The sequence below is a fragment of the Pseudopipra pipra genome, chromosome 6, assembly GCF_036250125.1.
Source record: "Pseudopipra pipra isolate bDixPip1 chromosome 6, bDixPip1.hap1, whole genome shotgun sequence".
Classification (NCBI taxonomy): Eukaryota; Metazoa; Chordata; class Aves; order Passeriformes; family Pipridae; genus Pseudopipra; species Pseudopipra pipra.
In genome coordinates, this window is record NC_087554.1 from 30,982,709 (window position 1) to 30,999,732 (window position 17,024).

Consider the following 17,024-nt stretch of genomic DNA (forward strand, 5'->3'; position numbering starts at 1 on the left):
TTAGACCATGGCAAAAGACCATTTTCTCAGTTACAGAACTGAGAAAATACATAAAAATTAAAACAATAACATCACTGGGACTAAGTAGGTTTCATCAAAGTAACAATTCTATTTTCTGTGGTGCATTTGAAAGAGGGGGAAAAAAGTGTTGATAATATTAGAAATGTTGCATTAACCAATATTGGAGATAAGAGGCTAGACAAGCATTTTAACAATCTAAAAGTTTAAGTGCTAGCTATTGTCTTTCTTGGGCACTTGCAATTTGGAACAGTTTTGATGTCTGCAAAGAGGAGAGACAGGAATTTAAGGTGACTTCCAGAGCTGAGGCTTAGAAAAATCACCTATAGTAACAACAGAAACGGGAAACAAGGAAGCAGTGAGAAAGTTCTGCCATAAAGCTTCAGCCTCAGTCTCACTAACCTTTTATCAGTGGTGAACACTGATGAGAAAAAGTTTATTGCATGCTAAGGAGAGAGATTCAAGACAAAAGTCAGTGACCACAGTGAAAAACAGTTCAGAGGGTGAGTTAATCTACAGAGAAAACTGGAGAGGGAAGTACTTCCCTGGGAGTACCTTCACAGCTGAGGAACTGCATCCTACAATGAGATATAAAGATTTGTAAGAGCCTAAAACAAAGGCAGTAGAGGTTGAGCAAGATCAAGCTTATTGGCACTTAATGGCAGTGAAGAGATTCCAGCTCTGCTTCCAGCTGCAGAGGATTTACTCTGGCCAGACACTTACTTATGATTCTGTTTCCTCAGTTATGAGCACCTGCCAAGGGCATTGCAGAGATCAGTCTGCAAATGCTCTTGGATAGTAATTTGAAAATATAACATAATATGAGACGGTTAACTTGTAACTGGTGTAGGTTAGCAGCAACCAAAGAGGAGTCTCTTCTGAGAGCTGACTGATCTGTCAGTCAAGATACCAGAAAGTACCCACCTATGCCACCAGCCTCAGTAGGAAGGCTCAGTATAACTTAATGACTGAGTTTGCCTCTGCCTCAGAGATGTTCCTGCTTCTCTGTTTAGGACGCTTTGAACTACAGGTCAAGGAGTCTGAAGTTTGAACAGCTGCTGCTACTGCTGTCCATCTGACATTAGAATAATCCTCATGAAAAAAACCTGCAATGCTTATTTAAAAAATGACAGAGAAAAAGGTTTTCTTCTTCAGCTCTTTTCTGTTTGACCTAAGGTCTTCATTTCTACTTAGATCCCTAGATAACAAATTACTGTTTTATAAGACATGAGTAAATGAATTCTTGCTCAAGAACGATGGAAATATTTCTCTCTAAAAAGTGTCCTGTTAAGAGGAGAGGGCCATAAAACCAGATCCATTTAAAGCAGACAGGGCTATGGTGATGGTTATATTGTATGACCATCCTTCACAAGACCATTAAGAAGGAAGCTTGCTGCAAACAGAGACACGAACAAACACTCAAGTCAGGAAAGTAAGTCACCTAGTGATGTTTGAGCTCCAGACACTCGTTAATGAACTGGCTCTATTTTTATGGCATCCTTTCATTTGGCACTTTGCTGGATTAAGTCAGTATCATACTATGTTAACAACCATCTGTTTATGCTACAGTTATGCCTTGTGTCCAGTTTCATACTGTTCTCATGCAACTCAAGATCATATTGCTGCTTATGGTTGTATACGATCTATGGATAAGCAAAAGATTTCTGTCATAAGGGTTATCAGTATAGAGCCTTTTTAATCAGAAAAAACACATAAGCTTGTTTATGTTTTTAAAGGATGTGGTTTGTATAGATGCATGGAAATTTGAGGCCATAACAACCTTTCATTGTGTCTTGATTCAAAATATTCAAACGATAGAAGAGGTGAGGCAAAAGTCTCTGAAGTAAGTCTCTGCATCTTAGGAAAAAACCAACATTTCTCTTTAAGTGGAAGGGTTTGCAGACACACGCAATGTATCAAATACATGCTTTCCACAGTTGTTTTTTCAAAAGAAGCATACTCTGTAATGGAGAACCATAAAAAATTAATCTTACCTGAAAATAATCTACTTTTCTGTAAAATTTTCCATTATTTTTCTCCTTGCATGACTCCATACTATCACCCTTATCTTCAAAAAAAATTATAAAAATATCTTTGTGTGTTCACAGAGCTGATTTTCCATATGATAAGCATACTACATAAGAAGACTGCTCAGAACAGATACACACAGCAGTTCCAATAGCCACATCTCTTTTCTATCACTGCTTACTGGATCTCATTGTCCACTGCCATCTGCAGATCTACTCATGTCTGAACACTTAAAAAAACAAGTTTTCCACTATGTACATAATTACTGTACAATGCACATTATTCATGTAGCATATAGAGATGAGTCTTCCCAACACATATCACAGCTGCTGAATGGCACTTCATTTGTCTTAATACTTCTGCTAAAAATGCACACACAAAGTTTTCTTCTGGATTTGATCAGGGTTCTCGGACTTCTGAGTCTCCCCAAATTCCAGCTCAGCAGAATACAACACAAAAAGCAATACTTCTTGCCTCACCCATAACGACGGGCAACCTACACGCATCCTTGGTGACCTCCTTTAGCCAAACACTGATTTCACTGCCCAGTTTTCTAGGGCTCTTTCTTGCCTCTGTGTCAAAAACTGAACTAGCTTCTCCTCTGCTCCCTCTGAAGCAGGTGAAAAGCTTTCTGTTCACATTTCTCAACAATAGTGGCCATCTCTGTCCTATTCCTCTGTCTCCAAAACTATGTTTAAGGCTATTAAAAATACTTTTTCCATTGCATTTTCTTCTTCTTCTCTATTTGCTTGAGTAGGTAGCTGTAACTGCTACAAAGTTAATAGAAGAAAACACACCCATGTTGTATTTTATTTGTATTAGACCTTACTCTTTCCATCTCAGAGTGATTTTAGTACATGTTCTGTCTGACTACATTTCATTGCCTTTTCTTTTTCACCATCTCACCAAAGCGAAAAGAACCCTTTATGGTATGAGGCTATAATCTTCCACTATATTTCAACACATAAAAGTTGTATGCCATTTTCAAACTGCATGACTGCATTTGCTACCTTGCAGATAATTAAGGCAAAATTTAAAAAGTGTTAACTCCAGACTTGGTGTAGTACTTGCTGTATGCTTGCTCTCCACAGCCTACTTCATTTGTTTAAAATTGTTTTACTTTTTTGGCATTTATTTGCTTCCCTTTTTTATAGACGAAAACCTCACCTGCTCTTATCTTTAAAATGGGACAGCTATCCAACATCTACAGAATCCACGTAACAACCAAGTTCAGTGTTTTAAAGGGAGAGATAAATACCATCTCACTTTTGCTCTTAAACCATCACAACTGCAGCAAGTTACATTATTTCTATTTTTAATATATTTTCTCAATGACTAGTAAAGTTACAGCCAAACATCTGTACATTTTGAAAGAACTGCTTTACTAAAATGATAAAAAAATATAAGGTAAAGAATCATGACAATTTGCCTTAGCAAATCACACAAATGTAAAACATGATCCCCACTCCCCTTGGCTCTCTTCCAGCCCTTCCGCAGTCCAGGGAGTACCACGGTTACTTCACTGTTATAATTCTGGAATGCTTATTCAGGGCTTATTCATAGGATAGTAAGCAGAGCAAGACAAAACAGCTGGTCTGTAACCAAGGACACAACAAAAGTTATGTCTGGCATCAGTCTGACTGAGATAAGGGGGTTTTGTTTTGTTTTTTTAAGAATGAGTCACCATATACTTATGCATTTGAAACACTTTACCTGAACACTTTACCACTTTACCCAACAGCTCACTTAGCACATCTTGAAAGCTTCAGCCCATATCTGTCCTAAAAACAGTTGTTCTCCAGGTATTCAGACCCCTGATCTGGAAGACAGGGACAGATAGCAGAATGAAGCCCTCCTAATCCAAGGGCAAGCGCTCAGTGACCTGCTAACACCACTTAAACACACACAAGTCTATGGGGCCAGGTGGGATCCACAGGAGGGTGCTGAGGGAGCTGGTTGAAGAGGTCACTGAGCCACTGTCCATCATTTACCAGCAGTCCTGGTCAACCAGAGAGGTCAAAGGTGACTGGAAGTTGGCAAATGTGACACCCATCTATAAGAAGGGCCAGAAGAGGATCTGGGGAGCTACAGGCCTGTCAGCCTGACCTCAGTGCCAGAGAAGGTCACAAAGCAGATCATCTTGAGTGCCATCATGCAACACGTACAGGACTACCAGGGAATCAGGCCCAGACAGCATGGTTTATGAAAGGCAGGTCCTGCTTGACCAACCTTATCTCCTCCTATGACAAAGTGATCCACTTAGTGGATGAAAGAAATGCTGCAGATGTTGTCTACCTAGACTTTAGTAAAGTTTTTGACACTGTTTCCCACAGCATTCTTGTGGAGAAACTGGCTTCCCATGGTGTGGACGGATGTACTCGTTGCTAGGTAAAAAACTGTCTGGATGGCTGGGCCTGGAGACTGGTGGTGAATGGTGCTACATCCAGTTGGTGATTGGTCACTAGTGGTGTTCCCCAGGGCTCAGTATTGGGGTCAGACCTATTTTATCAATGGTCTGGACAAGAGGATCAAGTACACTATCAGTCAGTTTGCAGCTGACAGTAAGTTGGGCAGGAGTGTTGATCTACTGGAGGGTAGGAAAGGTCTACAGAGAAATCTGGACAGGCCAATTGTATGAGGTTCAATAAGGTGGAGGGCTGGGTTGTGCTGGGGGATGAGTGACTAGATGTGGGGGTGTTGATCCATAGCTAGCTAAACATGATGCAGCAGTGTACCCAGGTGTCCAAGAAGGCCAATGGCATCCTAGCCTGTATCAGAAATAGTGCAGCCAGCAGAACCAGGGCAGTGATCATCCCCCATACTTGGCACTTCTGAGGTCACACCTTGAATCCTGTGTCCAGTTCTGAGTCCCTCACTACAAGAAACACATTGAAGTGCTGGAGCATGTCCAGAGAAGGGCAATGAAGCTAGTGAAGGCTCTAGAGCACAAGTTGTATGAGTAGTGGCTGATAGAGCTGGAGTTGTTTAGCCTGGAGAAAAGGAGGCTCGGGAGGACCTCATTGCTCTCTACAACTACTTGAAAGGAAGTTGTAGCAAGGTAGGGCTCAGTATCTTCTCCCAAGTAACAAGTGATAGGACAAGAGGAAGTAGCCTCAAGTTGTGCCAAGGGAGGTTTAGACTGGATATTAGGAAAATGTCTTCACAGAAAGGGCTGTCAAGCACTGGAACAGGCTGCCCAGGGAAATGGTGGAGTCACCATCCCTGGACGTATTTAAAAGACATGTAGATGTGGCATCTGGGAGACAGCTTAGTGGTGGACTTGGCAACGCTGGGTTAATGGCTGGACTCGATGGAGTTGAATCTTAGAATACTTAAGGTCTGTTCCAACCTAAATGATTCTGTGATTCAAAATGCTCTCTCTTGAAAATACCACAGGAAAACACTGATTCGTTATAAACTAGCACTTCTATGTGCACTTTCCATCTAAGAATTTCAAAGCACATTACAGACATTAACACAATATTATGAGTGTCACAAACGCCTTGAAAACTATAAAATAAACCACGCCCATAGAAGTTGCCATGCCAGATCTGGCCAGTATCTCACTTAATCCAGCACCTCGCCTCCAATGGACAAGAACAAAATGTTAAATATAGCATGTCAATGTATTAAACCCTACCATGCTGACCCCTAAAGACAGTTGAGCACATATGAAAACCGTAACCTTGGAGCCTGCTGACTACAGTTCAGGAAAGAAGGACAACTATACACATCGGGGTAACTGAGGAGTCTGATAGTTTCTAGTGCAGCCCCGTTGGTTTTAGCCCAAACTTGAAGGGTCTGCATGTTTACATACGCATTTCAGGAAAATAAATGTTGTGTACTTATAAGAGTGATTAGGGAGAACCAAGTATCAGTATCCATAGAAATAATTTCCTTCATGATGGCATTTGTGCGAAACAATTAACTTTTCCCACGTTCCCAAGTTCTTATGCAACTGTGCCGCTGTGGAAATTGTGCAGCTCAGTTCCACCTCAGTGGCTAAAAGACTTCTACTGTTGTCCACGTTTGTGAGTTTTGGTGGCATTATGATTTTAAATGCAGACTGTAAACCTCTTTCTGCCCCCCTCAGTGGTGTTGCTTCTGTCTTGGAGGAAACAAAAACCAGAACACTGGCTTCTAGAAGGAGGCAGAAGAGTAAAGTTCATCTGTTTATTCAGAAACCTGTTCCTACCCAAGCAATAAAGCAAACCCAATTGATTTTAAGGCAGGCAGGATGTCCCAGAAATTTCATTACTTTGCTGAATTGGCTGCTGTCTTATTAATGTTCACCAGACATAGGAAGGGTGGGGTGGAAAAAGGGATAGTTGGCTCAAAAATGTCTACTGGACAAACAAAATAAAGACACTTTTTACTTAATATTTGAAATAAATCCCAACTGTACAGGAGTTCTACGCTTAATTTTCCTAGTTTGTTGCATACTTGTTCTGCCACCTGCTGCCCTGGCATTCCTCAAAGTTTTAGGAACAGGGACTATGTCCCTGAACTTTCTCAGAAACAAATACTGCATGACTAAAAACAAGCACCTAGTAGTCCAGTAGGCTGTCCTGTCCAGGAGATACTATGGTTCTGGAAAACCACTTGCTTGAATCCTCCTTAACAATTACATTATTGGTTCATGTTCTGAAGAATACCAACATTGGCCAAGTGCTTCTCAAGAGGTGCTTTCTCTCTTGATGGGCGGGATTTTGCATCGAAGATTAGTGCACTGACTCTACTACCATGGAAGTCAGATGTAATGAGAGAAAATCCCTCAGACTGTCACCACTGCGGCACCTCCTCCAGGGAAAGAAAGAGGGAAAGTAGAGCCAGGAAGAGCATCTTTGGGAGGTCAAGTGAATAAAGAATGAATTCTAGCATTTGAAAGAAAAAATTGTGTCCACTGTGCAAGGAAAAGGAAGGTGTATGCCCAGTGGAAGCAAGGTCAAGTGATATGGGAAGAATACAAATATGCTGCTTGCTGCTGTAGGGAGAAAGTTCGTGTGGCCAAAGCTCAGCTGGAGTTGGAGCCGGCCAGAAATGTGAGGGATTATAAAAACAGTTTTTTCAAACATATTAATGGCAATAGGCAGTATAGAAATATCATCAGCCCATTACAGGGTGAGGAGAGTCACCTCAGAAACATGGACAGAGACAAGGCAGAGATGTTTAACGCTTTCTTTGCCTCTGTCTTCAACATGGCTGATAGACCAAGGGGGTCTCAGTGCCCTGAGCTGGAAGACCACAACTGCGAGAATGAGCAACTCCCAGTCGATCTTGAAATTGTGCAGGATCTGCTGCTCAAGCTGAATCATTATAGATCTATGGGGCCTGATAGGATTCAACCCAGAATCCTTAAAGAGCTGCTGATGTCATCGCAAAACCTCTCTCGATGATTTTTGAGTGGTCTTGGGAAACCGGAGAGGTCCCAGCTGACAGGAAGCTGGTGAATGTTGTCCCAATTTTAAAGAAGGGCAAGAAGGAGGACCCCAGTCCCAATTTTAAAGAAGGGCAAGAAGGAGGACCCCAGAAACGACAGGCCTGTCAGTCTCACTTCAGTGCCCAGTAAAATTATGGAAAAGTATTGAGAAACACCTAGAGGACAATGCAGTCATTGGTCACAGCCAGCACAGCTACATGAGGGGGAAGTTGTGGTTCTCGAATCTGATTTCCTTCTATGACAGGCTAACTCACCTAGTTGATCTAGGAAAGCCAGTAGATGTAATCCTTTTGGACTTCAGCAAATCTTTTGATACTGTCTCTCACGGCATCCTTCTGGACAAAATGTCCAGCATACAGTTGAATAACCGTGTTACATGATGGATGAGCAACTGGCTCACAGGTCAGGCACAAAGAGTTACAGTGAAAGGGGTAACACCAGGCTGGTGTCCAGTCACTAGTGGGGTTCTGCAGGGCTCCATCCTCAGCCCAGTGCTCTTCAACATTTTCATTAACAATCTGGACACAGGACTCAAAAGCATTTAAGTTTGCTAACAACACTAAATTGGGAGGAGCTGTCAACTCCCTCAAGGGCAGAGAGACCCTGAAGAAAGACCTTGAAAAATCAGAGAGATGGGCAATGACCAACTGTATGACGTTTAACAAGGCCAAGTAACAGATTCTGCACCTGGGATGGGGCAACCTGGGATGTTCATACAGATTGGGGAATGAGATTCTAGGAAGGGACCTGGGGGCCCTGGTCCATGGTGAGTTGAATTTGAGTCAGCAGTGCCCTGGCAGCCAGGAAGGACAACTGTGTCCTGGGGGGCATCAGGCAAAGCATCACCAGCTCGTGGAGGGAAGGGATTGTCTTGCTCTGCACTGGGGTGGCCTCACCTTGAATACTGTGTGCAGTTTTGGGCACCACAATGTAAGAAAGATATTAAGCTCTTAGAGAGCGTTCAAAGGAGGGTAATGAGGATGGTGAAGTAATGAGGAGAAGCTGTATGAGGTCACTTGGTCTGTTCAGTGTGGAGAAGAGGAGGCTGAGGGGAGACCTCGTTGCAATCTTCACCATACTCATGAGAGGACATGAAGGGGCAAGTACTGATCTCTTCACTCTTGTGACCAGTGATAGGACTCAAAGCAACAGCATGAAGCTGAGACAGTGAAGGTTTAAGTTGTATATTAGGAAAAGGTATTTTACCCAGGGAGTGGTTGGGCACTGAAACAGGCTCCCCAGGGAAGTGGTCACACCACCAAGCCTGACAGAGTCCAAGGACCATTTGGACAATGCTCTCAGGCACATGGTTGTCCTGTGCAGGGCCAGGAGTTGAACTTGATGATCCTGATGGGTCCCTTTCAATTCAGCATATTCAATAATTCTATGAAAACACAGGGTATTCCTTGTATACTATTGATTCTGTAAGGTTACAAATTTTGAAAAGCAGGAAAAACTTGGTTTTGCACTACTTTTCACTAAAGTCTCTGGAACAACTGTGTGCTTTCAGTAATTTTTCAGGGCAAAATTTCACTTCAAAACCATGACTACATATAATCACGGGTTTCTGCGTTGTTTGTTTGCTTGTTTTAATACAGTAATATGAGAATTTTTAAATGTGATTACTGACTTAAGAATTTTTAGATTTTCATGTTAAGCTTCCTTAAAAAATGCTGATTTTCAAAGCACTCCTGGCAGAACCACCTCATGATGACTGAAATGGCATCTCAAGAACTGAGGCACCCTTATCCACAGTTCAGTTCTGAAAGTGGGTATAAAACAATTAAAAAGGACCATACATGCACACAATTATAGTAATTTGATCAATACAGTGCTGCTACAGGTAGGGTGACTCTTGATGCCTTCCTGGAAACTGCATGTCTACCTGAAAGACTTTTGTGAGTTTAAGAAAAGAGAATTTATCTGAGAAAAGGACACAGATACCAGCAAGAGGAAAATACTTACAGGATATTGTGGACATATCCCATTTCATTCATGGACTTCACAGACCTATCATACTTCTACTTCAAATTACTTTGCTTTTAATAATATATGCTAACACTTACTTTAAGGTTGTTTTTCTTCACTGTAGCTTTAGTTTCTCTGCCTAATTAAAAAAAAGTGAGCCCATGGCTTCACACTTAAGAAAGGTGCTGCACCTGATAAATCCAGTCAGGAAGAGAGGAAAACTCTGCTAAGCAGATTATAATTTTAAAAACTTGAACACAACTTTTCATACCCTTGTGATCTGTCACTTCTCAAACAAAATCAGGAAAAACTACATGTAATATCTGAATGTTCTTTAGGAAAACTGCTCTCTTTTTCCCCCACCAGAGGAATGTTCTTAATCCTTTTTAGCTGACTTTGTGCATCATGAAGTAGCACAGGGCCCAGTTCCTGCCCTTTACCCTCGGCCAACTCCACCTCTCATGTAACTCCAAAGCAATCCAGGAAATTTGCAAACAGCTTTGTATTTTGCACAACCTAGTATTTTTGTAGAAAAGGAGAACTCATTACAGACCAGAATAAGAAGCAGAACAGAAAAGAACTTCTAAGAGCAGCAGCAGAAAGTACATTTCTATGCATGGTTTTTAGAAGCGAGTCCAGAAGATGCCTTTTCTACCTTCCTTTGACACACTTAACCTCCTCCCTCAGAGTCCAGAGGACTACCACTGTCCCCACTACTCATAGGAACAGGAGTGTTATCATTATAATTTTACCTCTAATAAATAAATTTCTAACAAAACAGGATGGCTTCCTCTTCTCTTGCTCTAAAGATGGCAACCAAAAAGTGAGAAACCTTGTGCTGTGGCAGTAAAGCCAGGAGGACCAATTTGAATGCACATGGGTAGTAATGCTACAGAAGTAAGATGGTACAAATATCACATAGCAATTTTTATGACAGCTCTCTACTTTAACTGGCAGAAAATCAATAACATTAAGACTGAGGGTCACAGCCTTTGGAAAGAGTTACATCAATACAAAAACAGAACAGACAAAGCCAAAATAGATTATAACCACAGATATCCCAAAGGACAGATGAAATCAGGGGTTATGGTGTTTTTAAAACACAAAAACCCCCTTATTCCCTCAATCATTCCCCAAATGTCTTGTGTCCTAGTTTTTCCACAGTTTTCTAAATTAAGAGGTGAAGATTGCAGTCAGAATGCTACTATATTTCACTCAAAAGCATAAAGTCTCTTAGCAAAAAGGGTTCAACATTCTCCTATTTGCAGGCATACTTCTGGAAAATTGGTGCCATACTTACTGCTCAAAGCTAAGCTTGCTGGTGCAAGCAGCAAGCTTTTACTCACAAAGAGCAATCACAGAAGATAGAGTGCTCCCTGTCCTAACAGTCACAGCTGAAACTGGGCACAAAGAGCAGTCAGCATGACAGCAAAAGAATCATGGCAGTAAAAGGTTTCTACTCCTGCCCCAAAATCCCTGTGCAGGTAAGCTCTTTAAGGATTACCTTTCATTTCTACAATGCACTAGTGGAACGCACTAAAAGCTCAAGGAACTTGTATGCCTGTGCCAACTGTGACTCAGATAAGCCCATCCTAACACAGGAAGACACTGGCCATCCCTTAAAAGCAAAGGACACTGACTACCCCCCACCCCAAATAAGCAATTGGCTCTAGAGTGCCAACTTCTCAACACACCTAGAATAACCACAGAGGCTGAAGGACACAGCCCATCTGACCGAGCACTGCTGGTGTAGCTTTATTTAAATTCTATTCATTGTTTCTCACCTGTCTTTTTGGCAAGTCATGATATTGTAGTATGAGCCTGGTGTTGACGCTGTGACTCCACGTGTTGCCAAGGGCTGCTGTCACACAACCAGAATCCTTCTTCCCACTTACAGAAGCCCCTGAAGATAAAAATGAAAGAAACTGCATCAGGACTGTGCCACAAAGAAGGGTTCGGCATGGAAACTCTAATCAGTCATCTCAGATCATTCCCTAAGCTAGGTAATCACAAGCGGTACTTAACAGATCGCACTCCTACATTAATTTCCTAACTTTCTTGTTTATTTATAACGCCACAGTTTGAGTTCTCCATCTCACCCTTTGATACCTAGACAAAGTGCCAAGAATTAAAGAGCTGTTGCAAAGTAGTACCTACCTTCTTGGAGAGACCAGTACATTTTCTAAATATCTGGAGGTGCACCATGCATGGGGGACACTTGTCTTTTCCTCTTTAGATATTCTATCCCCAAGCAAGCCAGCTTTCTACAAGCACAGAGGAGAGGGAAGCAGGCTAGCAGAGTCACAGTGTATACTGACATAACAAAAAGGGAAGCTAAAGGAGCAGAATGTGCTGCCACAATACCCTGACATAAAAATCAGAATATTGATTCATGCCATCAGGCATCCTACACATTTTCTAAGATTTGCAAAGAAGGGAGCCCCTTAGCTGTAACTACCATTCTGGTGTCTCTGAAATCATATGAATTTTATATAACCCTAAAGGAAAATGCACTTTGCTGCAATCAGCAATGACAACATAAAGAAGCATTTCCAATAATGCCACACGATGCAGCTTGCTGAAATGCCATTGCACCTGAGCTTTCTCATACCACAACCAGAGATCCATACATACACACATACACATATGCAGGCAGGCAGGATGCCTAAGACCGTCATCTTTACTTATCACAAATTCTATGTAAGATGAACAGATAGATGGGTGACTTGTTTGTACTTCAAAGGACACTTCAAGAATAGTGCAAGTCAGACAAACCCAAGAAATTCAAAAACAAAACCCTAGTTATGTGGGTATAAATGATCATGTGCAAGTTGAAAATTGAACTGTTTGAGGCAGACAGTCCATACTGTTAAAAAGCCAAGAGTGAGTAAGAGACAGTTAGATTTCAAGTCAGGTAACTTCCTGTCATCTATTGGGCAACAAACAAAATTGCTTTCCCAGGACAGTAGTGAAATCCTTGTCAACTAAACCAATGAAAGTTAGACCAGATACTTTCTCTGCAATAAAACAGCTTTATGTTTCTGTCAAAATTATCAGCAATGTAACAGTTAATGTAGAAATCTAAATTATAAGTATTAGGTTTTGGAAGCAAAACTTACTGAGATGTCAAAGTCATCTTGCAGCCCAGCAGAGCTTCTGGAAGATTGAGGTTTAAAACTCTTCATTACTTTTACATTTGCAAGGTTGTGGGGTTTGTTACTCACTCCTCGCCTCTCCCCCAACTGTTCAGACCAGAATCATAATTTCTTCATCCACTAAAGCTTTTATTTTGGAAAAACATCCAGTAAAGAATAAGACCAAAAGACATGCAGTAATAATAATTATTTATATCACTGCTGGTAGCTTGCAAGCAATGGGAAGGACACTTTATTAGACTGCATTAGGCAGAGGAGAGCAGCAGGCTGGAGAGAGGGGCCTGGAATGATTGCAGTGCACTACAGGATTTAGCTGAAGACCTCAAACCTTCCCCCCGCACCAAGTAATAAAAGGTTCAATTAATATCAACTGGATTTGGATTAGGTCTTTAAAGGTCTACAAAAGAAATGAGTGGACTCTGTACTTGCCTGAATTACTTCCCACATCAGGGGAGCTCACTCCGATGTGCACAATACTTGCATCTCCAGAACATCTGTTCTAGTCTGAAAACAGGCTATAGTTGTGCCATCCAGCAAGGATGGCTGCTTCTCTTTACTTAAAACAAATATCTTGATAAGCAGCAAACTTCCACCTGAATAACTCATCAGAGGAGCACCTAACTGGAAGTTTCAGTATTAAGGAATGCTATTCTGTTAATTAGTGTAACCCATCTTTACTGGGAAGGTGGATGTGCTAACAAGAATAATTACTCGTCATCTACGTTTTGTATTTAATTTGCCAGCTGGAGGAGGAAACACAAGTGTTAAAGCAAGGGGCTAGAAGGTCTGTATTTCATTCCCTTAAAATGACTCAAAGTGATTTACTTAATTAAGTTCATTAAGTTCTACAAATTTTTGGGTTTGTGCTAACACCACAAAAGTGAAATACTATTATTGTACAAACAGGATAATGGAGAATATAAGACAGTGGAGCAGCTTTAAAGTCTTGCAATCCTCTCATGGAATAAGCTGCAGTCAACACAATCCTTCTTTCCCACCTGTTAGAAATGGGTAGGAATTACTAAATTCAAGTGAGAGAACTAAGCATGAGTTCTGGTGGGTGTGGAGGTGTTTTCCTCACAGCTGATGTAACTGCACCCCTGTAAGCCACCACTTCACACCATCAAGAAGCAATTCACCCACTCTTGCTTGCAGGCTCCTGACTACAAAGAGCCCAGACATTCCAGAAGTAGCTGGTGTTGGCATAAAACAGCCACAAAATTCATACCCAAACTTCCCTCAAATCATGTATCTCTCCTATTAGGTAACAGAAGGAGTAACAGCAACCCTGAGCCAGGCATTTATGCAGTTAAAAGTCTGGAACCTGCTGCTATTACACTGTGGAGACATCACTCCATAGCAATTCCTAATTCTGCATTCCTTCCAGGCCTAAAGCCTATCCCAAAATGAACAGATATGCTATATGTGTAAGGCTTGTGGCGGAACAAGCTAATTGCTGTAATTTATTTTATTATATGGGAGAAAGTGTGCTGTACCATACTGTGTCAGCCCCTATCTAAAGAGGGCAAATCCTCTTCTGAGAAGTTATTAAAATTTATGACTTTGGTGCAAAGTAGTTAATAAACCTGGAACAAATTTACAGCAGAGACTTTTTACAGGATGGAAAGAAATGCCTCACTGGAAAGGTTTCCATTTTATAAGGGATCCTCCTGCGAACTGATGCATTAGGTGGATAGAGAGGCAAAACAAGAAGTGAAGTAAACCAAGGAGGAAGCAGTGCCAGCTTTGCTAAGAAGTTCAAGGGCAGTGACAACACATGCTGCATTCCTTCTTCTTGCTCTAAACACAAAAAGATAGTAAATGTCTCAGAGGAAGGAAAGAGGATATGTTAAGAAAACAGATTTATGTTGAAACATGGCCTTAAAAAAACCTTGGACTTATCTTTTCTGTTATTTCAACCACTACTTAGTCATTAATGAAGTGGACAAAGGAAGTAGATAAATAACACTGTTCAGAGAAAGTGATATTTTTCATCACACACTGCCTTGTGCTTCCAAACCATGATATTTTCATATTTAGAAATAGGAGTATTGGACCAACATTGGCCCAAGAAGAAAACAGGCTCATAAGACTTTGATCTCTGCTCAGAGGTCCCCAAACTCTCCAACCTGAAATACTTCACAGTGGCATGGAGCAACAGCTCTGAGCTGTGACATGACGGCGCTTATCCATGTTGTGGAGTGGATGCTTCCACAGAGCCTGCAATGTGCAATCAGCTGACAGGCAGTAGTTACAGTCTCTCCAGTCTGCTTAAAGCATGGTTCTTACTCCAGTCACTGCTGGCATGATGGTTTCTGTTCAGGTCAGAGGTGATACAGGGAGTACAGGGACCAGGGAGAGGAAGAAAAAAGGTCTGACATGCAGATGAGGGAAAGCTGGCAGATCTCAGCTTATGGATGCAGTATGTGGGAAAAGGGAGTAGGTGTCCAGAAGCACAGAGATGGGATCCTAGCATGGGGAGGTGTAGGTGCGTGCTAGAAGGCTGTCAGAGGACCTCTGAACAACTCCCTGTTTTATGTATTCTGGTTCACCTCAAAGAAAATGGATGATTGCAATTCCTGTAAACACCCCCTTCTTCCTCACACAAAAAGAACTAGCATTAAATTGATCTTCAAAGGGCACATCAGCGGATAGGCCAAGGACTGCACGAGGTGTCTGTTCTACTGTCTCCTGGGATATTGAACTCTTTAGGGCACCAGCAGAGACTGTATCTGTTCTGGACTGCAAGCAGAGAGGAGGAACTGGCTGCTTCAATCTCACTGAACAGCTGTCACAAGTGAAAATAAAGCTGCTTGTGGTCTGAATCAGATGCAAAGTAACTGCCTCTCCACAACCAGGGGAAAAGCAAAGAAGAAAGGGTGACTCTTCAATTGAGGCCTGCAGTGCTGCTTCCAAGCAGAGGAGGCTTGCACTGGGCTCCAGTGCCCAGGAAAGAGCTGTCAGATGAACTGGGCAACACTTGGGTCTACTTATACACAAAGACTAGATTAATTTTGTTCGTTTCTCCCCATCAATGCAATCAAAACAAACTTCCTTTAAGTAACTTCCTTGTCATTGAGATGAATGCCACATACAGCCATTTAAAAATCTTTTCTCATCAAATGCTAAAAATGGATCGATGCACTAAATGACAGAGAAACAACAAAACGGAGAACAGTCCCCAAATCTTTCAAATTGTGACATCAAACCACCTTGATAAAAGCCTGATCTATCAAAAAGAAGGAAAAACTCTCTGAAAGTACAAAGAAAATATTTATAAAGAATTCAACTACTGAGCTCAACAAAAACAGCACACCATGCAATAAGAATGAAAGTACTTTCCCTCTTGCTCAGGGTGTGCAGCTTTCTGGTTGACTGGCCGAGCTCAAAGATCACTGCTTTTCACCTGCATTGCATTTAGTCTGTATTTTTGGTGCAGATCTCTAACAATAAGACCAGAAGAAAAAAAAAAAGAAAAAAAACCCTTCAACCCCTAATGTATTTTTCCATCCTCACCTACTCAGAAAGTACAAGTACAAAAATATGCAATGGTGGAAAAACCCATCACACAGTAAAAAAACAACCCACAGGACAAACTCATCTGTGAAGTAACTAACCACAGCGCTCTTCGAACTCCCACGTGCTGGCTTCTGCCATTTGCAGCCCCTCTCCACAGCTTTTTTTTCAGTCAAAAGGTGACTGATTCTCTTACCCTACAGTGGTGACCGTCTCACTCTCTGCACTGGTCAACCAAGATAGATCCTAAAGCACAGCATTGACTTCATACATACTTATTAGGACATATGGCAGGAAAAACACTTGCTGCTGTAAGAAATCAAGCTTGGCCACAAAATGAGATGTGAAAATTCTAACTTTTAAAATGCTTATTCTCTTCCTTTTATTAAGAGAGGGCACTCTGGCAATTTTACTCCCAAAAAACTCCCAGTTCTAAATCTGTACAAACCACACACACACACATACATACACACCCCACCCCAGATTATTCCATTTTACTTCAAATATTTATTAAAATTAAGTAGAAATATTTTAGCTGGAAGTTGGAATCAATGTTTAGTAATCAATGATGTGTATTTTTTTTAATAGCATAGTCATCAAAATATACTTAGCAAACAAAGCAGTGAAGTGTATACCCCCACTAATCCCCAGTTAAAAAAGAAATCTGTTTCAATGGAAACTTTTTTGACCACCCCTAGTTTGTAGTTATGCTACTACCATGGCACTGAAATGCCTACTCGAGATTACACTAAACAGACTGTTCCGATTCAGTCGTCATCATCAAGAGACCAAAAATTACCGGTTACAGACTCTAGCTGCAAAGTTCTGAGGGACACAGCAGTGAATGTGACAGAAAGGGAACAAGCTCACTTCTCATTTTCGACAACATGGTTTATTTA

The 17,024-nt window shown here is 41.4% G+C and overlaps 1 protein-coding gene across 9 annotated transcripts in view; it reads right to left on the minus strand.

Moving 5' to 3' along the window:
• Window positions 1-17,024, minus strand: part of RAD51B (RAD51 paralog B) — a 470,288-nt gene that overhangs the window by 190,400 nt on the left and 262,864 nt on the right. For all 9 annotated transcript variants that reach the window (XR_010431327.1, XM_064658361.1, XM_064658356.1 and 6 more), the window contains one exon: window positions 11,239-11,357. Coding sequence is in view for 8 of the 9 variants with exons in the window: in XM_064658361.1 (XP_064514431.1) it covers window positions 11,239-11,357 (119 nt within the window). In the remaining variant the exon portion in view is untranslated. The remainder of the gene's footprint in view (window positions 1-11,238; window positions 11,358-17,024) is intronic.